Below are 9,824 nucleotides of genomic sequence, written 5' to 3'. Positions count from 1 at the left end.
CCTCCTAACATAGTGGCGGGAATGTCTTCCGCCAGTCCTTGAGTAGCAAAATTTTGTTCGAACGATACTTTATTACAGTTTGAATGCTAACACAAAAATTTATTAAGTGGGAAAAATTGCGTGCAAAATTTATTTTCACATTCGAACATGTTATATTTACATTCAAATGGTTAACAGCTTAATATGCCACATAGGTGACAACTTTTTTCACCTTAGTAAGTGAAGCTTTAAGTGGGATGATGGCATTTTGTGCACTTGGTACTTATTATAACGACATTTTTCATCGTAATAACTTCAAAAATTCTGCACAAATTTAAGTACCCTAGAACACCCTTTATTCATCCCTTATTCCCCTTCAACCCAACGCTATACTCCCTCATTTTCTCCCCACACTCCTTCATTCTTTTCCCTACACTCCTTCATTCTTTTCCCCTTTCGATTAGAGAGAGACAAAGAGTGACACAGAGATAGAAATAGAGTGAGTTAGATTGAACTCACATTGCAAATAGGGCTTTACACGAATTTTTTGAAGCTATGTTCTTTGTTAGATATCTTCTTCATTGCACTAGAATTTTATTAATACTAATTTTATTGTTTGTCTACATGTTGTGTAGGTGTTTTTTGTTTATTGAGTTGTTTGGAATTGCACTGAAGATAAATTTCATATTTTATAGTTTATAGTTTACTCATTATAATTTATGTATTTGTGTATTTGTCTATATTGTGCATGATTTGTGAGGTTATGTTTGAGGATTGTATTTCTTGATGTTGTTTTGGGTTTGCATTTGAAATTTAGGTTGAATCCGTTCGAACAATATTTGTTATCATTTGAAAGGTATTGTTGTGCTCGAACATAAGATTTATACATTTGAACGTTAAAACATAAGTTTTATAGTGAACAAACAATTAATGATTAACAGAAGAATAGTATAACAAGAAATATTAAAAAGAAAAACTTAATTCTTAACATAAGAATAGTATAAAAAAAATATTAAAAAATATTTAACACTTAACATAAGTATAGTATAAAGAAAATTAAAAAAATACTTAATACTTAACATAAGTATAGTAAAAAGAAAATTAAAAAAATACTTAATACTTAACGTAAGTATAGTATAAAAAAAGTATTCAAAAATACTTAATTGTTAACATAACAATAGTATAACAAATATTAAAAAATACTTAATACTTCACATAAGTATAGTATAAAAAAAGGTATATAAAAAATACTTAAATGTTAACATAAGAATAGTATAAAAAAAAATTAAAAAATACTTAATACTTAACATAAGTATAGTATAAAAAAAAGCATAAAAAAATACTTAATTGTTCACATAAGAATAATATTAAAAAAAATTAAAAAATACTAAATACTTAACATATATAAGAATAGAATTAAAAACACATTAAAAAAATACTTAACACTTAACATAAGAATAGTATAAAAAATATTAAAAAAATACTTAATACTTAACATAAGAAGAGTATTAAAAAATACTTAAAATTAATACTTAACATAAGAAGAGTATTAAAAAATACTTAAAATTTAAAATTTAATTAATTTTAATATAAAAATCAGAAATGTTTTTAGCTGTTGTTTGAATATTTGTAACGATAATAATCATTTCTCTTGTGTGTAGGATAAAATGGTTGCCCTATGTACTGAATCTGCGTCAAATCCAAAATTCCTCAACAAGTGATGTTGAAATTGTTACACAAATTATAGGTCAACGTTCATGATATTTGAGAGGTTTACATCGCTGTGTTAAAGCCTTCTAACTCTTCCTCATTGTTCATGTTTGACTCTAACACCTCTATAGAGTTAGAGCAAACGAATTCTAAAATCGAAGAATTGATTACAAGGTAGCATGAGTTAAAAGCTCAATTGGCAAAACAAGTAGACATAGAGATATGTATGAAACAACAAGAACAACAAGAAGAAGAGTTAAGGAGAGTGGTGCAACTCCAAATGCAGATGCTTATGTAACAATTCAGGGCTCCAAGCAACTGATTTACATTATATGTATAGATTTTGGTATCTATTTCTGTACGAAGAATACTAGAACTACTGTTTTATTTATTTAGTTCGCACTTATTAGACTACTTTTGTAGGTATTGAACAAATTGTAATATATATTTTTTAAATATTATGTATGTCTATAAAATAGTTATTGTTTGAATGACAAAAAACCGTTCGAACAGAATAAGTAAAACCATTTGAATATTAATACAGAACATTCAAATGTAATCGATATTAAACATTCTAACATTACTTGAAACCGTTTGAACAAAATTATCGAACATGAAATTAAACATTCGAATGTCATCTCATAACAAATCGTTCAATTCTATCATGGTTCGATTGAACGTCAAAATCAATACTTTCAAAAATATTTTACTGTTTGACTATTATATTGTTTATTCGAACATTTTCTCATGCCTATTTGGTTGAACGGACTAGTGTCAATTGACCACTCACAAAGGATGCGTTCAAACATATTTGGCATTTGAATATCAAGTTTGCACCGTTCAAACATGGTTTGGGGATGAAATTCAAGCGTTCCAAAAAAAATATTATGTGCGAACGCGATGAATGGTTTTGCTCAAAGTTGTCCCAAAAGATATTTTTTGGGATGTAATTTATATTTTCGTCTTAAAATATCTTTTAGAACACTGTTATTGGAATGACCTTAAGATCTTTTTTTTCGTCCCAAGAAATATTTTGAGACAAAATCACTGTTTTTTAGACGAAAATTTTTGTCCCAAAAAACAACTTCTGTTGTAGTGCAAGCGGAATGTGGGGCCGTCACACCTATTAAAATTGGGTGTTAAAGACAAATAGATATGGGGCCACATAAAGTCAGGGCACTTTTTTAAAACAAGATGAAAACTGAAAACTACTATAGATACAAAAAGATTAAATAAAATAAACCCACAAATTAATGTAGTTTCACGTGATACAGTAGATATGTTTTATACTAAAAGTAACTTTACAATCAGACGAATTATATCCAGTCACATTAGTTTTTTAATTTACTTTAGGGAAATTTTCACAGCCAATCAAGTGTGAATATAATTTTAACACCAATCAATACAAATCCGCCACATAGGACATGTACCAACCTAAAATTTACACCCACATGCACGTGATTTCATTTTATTTTTCCATTTCTTCCCCCTCTCTCCCTCCCCCCACCCCCGACACCTGCAACCCCCTTTCTTTTAAGGATGTATATACAGAGATGATTTTCTGCTATGAAAATAAACAATAAAATAGGAGAACCAAATAAACAGGAAGCTCTCGAACTGGTCTGGAACAATGACATAGACGCTTAGATATATATTGGACTAAGACAGAAGCACCAATAAGTTTTATTTCAATGATGAGTTCATCTTTCCCAAAGCGTTTTACATTTAGATGATTTTCTGCTATGGACTAAGTGATGATTTTCTGCTATGTATTTATAGCGTTTACATTTAGATGATTTTATGTTATGAAACATTTAGATGAACTCTTAACATTTAGATGATTTTCTACAACCCCCTCCCACACGCAGAAAGGAGGCATTGGGTAGATGGAAGCTTCGAGTAAGAGAAGATGACAGGCATATTTTAGAGAGAGAGAGAGAGAGAGAGGGAGATTGCAGGAGTGGGGAGGGAGGGAGGGAGAGATGGGGAAGAGATGAAATATAAAATGAAATCACGTGCATATGGGCGTAAATTTTAGTTTAGTACACATCTTACATGGCAGATTTGTATCGACTGGTGCTAAAGTTAGATTGACTGGTGCTAAAGTTAGATTTCTACCCGACTGGCTGGGAGCTTTACTCTTTACTTTAGTATAATTCTTTTATGACTAAAATATTTACTCTTTACTTTAATATAATTTTGTTGTGACTAAAATATTTCTCGTACAAGATTATCCAAATTCTCAAATTCATACAAGATTTTTTTTCCATATGTAATCGTTTTGAAATTGATCAAAACCAACAATTTTTCCTTGAATATGGAAAATAAAGAGTTTAAATGCAGATGGGCTAACAACATAAAATCTCCAGAGGAGCAAGTTCAAATAAATAAACACAAAATTGAAATAAATAGATACCAGTTTGTAGGGGAGTTGAAAACTTGGAACAACAAAACCATTGTTATATTTAAAAAAATACAATCATTATATTCTCACAACGCTTGTCGACAGTATATCTACATTCCAAACCAATTTCTGTACATTGCAGAATCATAAAAAGATGCAAAACTGGAAATCTATTCAAATACAACAGAAACTAAAACATATTCTCTAGCCCCAAACATCTGCCTGGAGCATTTGGAAGCAAATACCAATAACAGTACAAAGCAAAGGTAATATAGGAGTCATATCAAACAGCTGTCACATTCATACAAGTTGTTGAGAGAAATGAGATCATTGACTTAATTGATGCTCCGGCAATGGCAGATGTAAAGCATTTACGCTCAATTTATCCCTCTTGATTTGCATAAGTTGGTCATAAACGCACCATGCAAAACTAAGGAAATGAGCCCTATTCATTCCCTCGTTGTAGCGACCCCAGTAAGTATAATGATATGTGACATGATACCATGCCGATGCTTTTGCTTTTGCATTATCAGTACTGTCTGCATCACTTCCCTCGTTGAACCAAGTCCTGGCTTCCATTCTTAACGACTTTACAGCATATTTAATTGCATCCAGATCCATCTTCCAAATAAAATGTTTTGACATATAGCAACTGAGAATTTCAGCTTCAGTTTTGATCCCGTAGTACTCCATCAAGTTCCCCAACTTGTAATCATACTCACTTTTGTTTCTGAAAGCATCACTGAGGAAGCCCTCAAAGCCGTCTACTTCCATGTCAGGGTCATAATGCAGTTTTGCTGATTCCAAAGTGAAGGCTTTCACAGGAATTGTACGTGGTGTAATGGCTTTCACTTCTCGAAAAAGCTTTCCGATAACAGATCTCGATCTGTAGGTACGTTTATTAGTCTTTTCCATGAAATCGGGATATTCTTTGACGTATAGATGAGGAGGTATTTCGGCTGCAATACCAGTTTCCGGGAAGTCAATGGCAATTGAGTGTATCTTGGCAAGCTCCATACATTCATGGCTCATTACCCTACGGGGCTCCCTGTCTGCAAAAACGGTGTGGACCATTCTGATGATTCCTAAGTTGTCTTTGACCATAGAGTTAGTGAAATACTCCTCTACTTCCTGCATGACAACAAGTAGAGGCTCTTATATGTTAGGTATAGAAGAAAGTTTGTGTAGAAGGACATGGAAATCTGAGGTTAGATACCTTTATTGTAACATCATGATCAACTTGCATGGTTGGTGCTGCAACATATTCCATTGGCTCAACTTGAAGAGGAGGAATAAGATCACGGTCCCAACAGACCAAGTACATATCTCCGTCCAAATTACTTCCCGAAGATTCATTTGGATGAGGTCTGAACACAATTATTTTCAAATCATGTTAGTAAAGAGTGTATACAGAAATAATGCTGAACATGACCTTTGTGTAATTGTATGGCCAAGGCAAGTGACCAAACAACAACAAAAAGAAAAAAGCAATGGCACAGTAAGCCAACAAATTTGGAACCTTTTCAAGTCATAAGCAGAGGAAGGATTGACAATGCAAAGTAAACAGAGAGTTTAGTCTGAATCTAGAATGTTCAGAAATTGCATTTTTTATATTACTATTTTAACTTTTGCTAGTTTATATTATATGTTGAGATTCTACGTAAGGATAATGGGTCTCAATGTTTTCCCTGTTGATTACATTAGATCTTATAACCATTATAAAAGTCAAATAGGCAGTCGTGAATATTAATAGGATGTGATGAATTTTATGTTGCTATAGGATTATGTGTAAACTCTGGTGCAAGTGAGTGCACATATTAATAGGATATCATGCTTTAGAATTACCAACTATTGCATTTTAAAGACTTACCTCTTTCCCTTTTGTGGAAAAACAACACAATCCACCATGTGGTGTAGAGCTGGCACATTAACAGCTTTCAAGACTCTCACATCTCCTGGGTGTAGACAAGGGCTTTTAGCAACAACCACCTCACATTCAAAGATGTAGTTATTTGGGTTTGAACTGCTGGCACTAAACATATGCGTTGACTGGTTATGGAGGTGCCTACTAAGGCGAGAAACTTGAAGAAATACTTGACCATATTCCAATGTTCTGGTTTCATCTAGGCATCCCATCAGAAATCTCCCATTTGGAACAAAAATCCAAGTTCTACACCTCAGGTCCCTCAACATAGATGCATGGAATGCTTGAAGCATCATTGAAAGAAAAGGTTCTGCATCTGGCTTGTAATCACATAAAAGCATTTCCTTCAAAACTTCTGTAATGTCTTCTGTGAACATCATCTCCAGTGCCTCCTGTGCACTCAACGGATCTCTTAACATGGCATTCAATTGATCTATAGCCTCCCTTTGCTTTTTTTGAAAAACTTGATCCCCAACTCCAAGGTAAGACAGAAGAATTATTATCTGGCGACTCAGAAAACAAGGCTGAAAGTTACTCCATGCCAAAACATCAAGTTTTGTGTCAAGTGATTTGTGTCTGAACATGCTCTTTCTCAATGACAACTTCACCGATGATGTCGGATCAACAGCCACAACACCTTTGTACCCACCGTATTGAATCTGAAATGCTGATGGAATAAAACTGCAGCCTAACTTTGTTGCCACTTTGCAAGCCAATTCTTCAGAAACCTTCCCAATTCCATCTGAGAAACAATATGTGGCTTCTCCCCTATTAACTTCTATATCGGGAAGAACTTCAGTTTCATCTCTGCCAACAATGGCAGTTTCTCTAGAAGAGCAAAAAGATTGACTCAGTCTGGAACAATATTTTGCCACATTCCTGATATCTTGAAAATCACCCATCCACTCTCTGATATCTGCCGCAGTCAAGCCAGGTCTTGAAGCAAACATCCAAATAGAATTATCGAGTGCATGACGAGATGAAGGGGCAAGAAACTCAAACTTCTTATCACCAATAACTATGCCATTTCTTAAGGTGGATATTATCCTCTCATAAACTCTAGTTCGCTTGTCCTCATCTGTAGAACATGCACATAAAGATAACGCTGTAGGTTGAACTTTATACAAGTCCTCATCAACAAAAGAAACACGTAGAAAATTATCAATATCTTCAGGATAATTGCGCAAGACTCTGTTGGAGAGATTCACCTCGGGACCACAGAAGTAGACTTTAGATGGAGTAATTTGAACCCTGTGTACATATACAAGCCCATCGTCCAAAGAAATAGCAGGAGTTCTAGGAAGTTGCGTAGATGTGGTGTATCCGTACTGCTCCTGGAGCCATTTCACAGGTTCATAGCAGCAATCTTTTAGATGAAAAATTTTGTCCAGGGCAATTTTTATGTGATCAATTTTGATTCTCTTAGGATCAACCAACTGATAAAAATAATCATCAATTGCGGGCCTAGGAACACACCCATGCTGAATCAACGAGTTGATCTTAAACAAGATATTATATGGCAGGTCAAAGCCAGTGGGGGGATTCACAATGGGTACAAGACCTGAGCAGCATGAGAAAGGAGAACCTTCCATCAATTCAAGTTGGTCTTCATTTTCTTTATAATGGTCAAAATCAAGGTGTAAATTCAGAAGTCGGAGCTTATTTGGAAACTCCAAACATAGAGCATAAGATTGGCCAATGCAGCAGGATGGAGTGAAATCAACTCCTCGCACCCACTCATAATGATGACAATCAGATACTTTTTTCTCATAAATCCTTGGAGCTCCGAATAACTAGCAATACAAACATGAACTCATTTAGTGAACTTATGTAATGTTGACTGATATTTAACTGTGGAACGCAAAAGTTTTACAGATGGCAAAAGGGCCTTTTATTGATGTTATATGGTTGGAAAATACTTCCTTTCATTAAATAGATTACATCAATGACACAAGGAGTGTTGATAAGAAAGAGTATAGCAACTTATGCATAAAAGAGCGAAACAAGATTACTGGCTTTATATGCCTGTATGAACTACAGAATTAACCCCTAGGGGTTGCCTCAACTGGTAAATGCCTTTTAGTGTTATGCTCTGTCCAAAGTTTAAGGTTCAAATCCTCTTAAGTGCAAACAATCCCTAAGGACCATGAGACTGGAGGATTTTTCTCTTGAATTACCTAAGGTGTCCGTGCACCCCCGAGATTAGTCAAAACATTGTTCTCGGGGCACCCGGTGCAAGTAAAAATAAATAAACTACAGAATTGATGAAATTTATTTTTGAATTAAATTTTTCACCAGCTGACCTGAATGAGAAGAAACTTTGTTGCTTGACCACGTGGACGATATAGCTCAATCTTCCCAATGTTCTCATAGGAGATTTCAAACTTGTACTCTACAGAAAGATGGGAAAAAAAGAAATACAATCTTCTCATCTTGAAATCAAATTTCCCAAAGACATCTTCCTGCTTCCAGAGCACAGAAAAATTATTTCTGGAAACCTGATTTCCAAAGCGCAGCACTATATTATCCATGCTGTATAAGATCCTTGGCTCTGGTACAATATCAAAGAGTTTGAATCCCAAGCTTCAACTGCAGTTTCAGTATGGACAATAGTTGGGAAAAAAATAACAGAATTTAGAACTTGAATGCTTCATTACAGAAAATAAAAAGTTCAATGCACTGCCTTGATATTATTACCTACATATTTATATTTAATTTGGAAATGTGCAGACAAAAATTTACCATAAGAGACATCTCTGTATGATGGTCATTGGGGAAAGTAGATCTCTTCTTTGAGATACATTTACCAAGGACAACTTAGTTTAAAGACAAGTAGATCAAGCTTGCGATTAGCATTTTCACTGTTTTTTTCTTTTTTCTTTTTTCTTCGTAGTTGCACCGTTCATCCATGGAACTCCTAAAAACCATTCTTACAAATTTTACACTTTGTTTTCTGAAAATAACTCATTACACAGAGCAAACAGAGTCAACTAAGAAAACTAGAACACATGCATTTGACAATTAGATACATATTACTGCATTTGAAAGAAACTAAATATCAAAAACACCATAATCCAAAAGCAAAAGAAAAATTCAAGCCAACCTGAAACCACCCAGCATTCAGATTTCAAAGCAATATATTTGCTCAAAACCACCAGGTTGACAAAGGCTTCAATGAGAAGGGAGAGAGAGAGAGAGAGAGAGAGAGAGAGAGAGAGAGAGAGAGAGAGAGAGAGAGAGAGAGAGAGAGCCTGACTTGAAAGGAAAGCACTGAGTGTAGAATTGCTGGTGTGGGAAAAAAACAAGGCTCATGATCAACTATATATAGACGAGGGTAAAGAGAAAGCAGTCTCTGGCGCCAAAAGATGAGTACTGTTAATAAACTAGCCCTGGCCGAGGTAAACTGATCAAGCTAAGTAAAGAAACATTGACGAACCTAATAGCTTTATATAGACGAGGGTAAAGAGAAAGCAGCCTCTGTTCCAAAAGATGAGTACTGTTAACAAACTACCCCTAGCCGAGATAAACTGATCAAGCTAAGTAAAGAAACATTGACGAATCCAATAGCTTTATAACACTTGTTTACTAAGTTCACAAATGACAAACGTTGTTTAATGTTATGTTCCATAACGGCTGCATTTGGACGTACGTTAACCTAACCTGAGTTCTTTATAAATAATATTAAGTTAAGTAGATAGAGTGAATTATATGAAAACCATCTCAAATTAATTTAAATATGTTTAGATATTAAGATGAGTTTAGTAATATTTATGAAAAATTGAAAAAGATTGTAAATTCACGTATAAA

At 34.1% G+C, this 9,824-nt stretch overlaps 1 protein-coding gene across 2 annotated transcripts; it reads right to left on the bottom strand.

The window, feature by feature from the left end:
• Nucleotides 1–4,128: 4,128 nt before the first annotated feature.
• LOC122314350 (probable RNA-dependent RNA polymerase 1) lies at nt 4,129–9,426 on the bottom strand. 2 transcript variants are annotated; one of them, XM_043129871.1, is made up of 5 exons: nt 9,274–9,426; nt 8,321–8,606; nt 5,964–7,810; nt 5,310–5,460; nt 4,129–5,224 (listed from the first exon to the last, which is right to left on the bottom strand). In XM_043129871.1, exons 2-5 carry the CDS (start codon nt 8,546–8,548, stop codon nt 4,421–4,423), a joined length of 3,030 nt encoding a protein of 1,009 aa, XP_042985805.1. In that variant the 5' UTR covers nt 8,549–8,606; nt 9,274–9,426; the 3' UTR covers nt 4,129–4,420. The 2 variants fall into 2 exon arrangements, with proteins under 2 accessions (XP_042985805.1, XP_042985804.1); XM_043129870.1 differs by lacking the exon at nt 9,274–9,426 and adding an exon at nt 9,121–9,260.
• Nucleotides 9,427–9,824: the final 398 nt, after the last annotated feature.

The sequence above is a fragment of the Carya illinoinensis genome, chromosome 6 (genome assembly GCF_018687715.1).
Source record: "Carya illinoinensis cultivar Pawnee chromosome 6, C.illinoinensisPawnee_v1, whole genome shotgun sequence".
Classification (NCBI taxonomy): Eukaryota; Viridiplantae; Streptophyta; class Magnoliopsida; order Fagales; family Juglandaceae; genus Carya; species Carya illinoinensis.
Note: the sequence above shows the minus strand (reverse complement) of the source record. Positions and strands in the feature narration are given on the sequence as shown.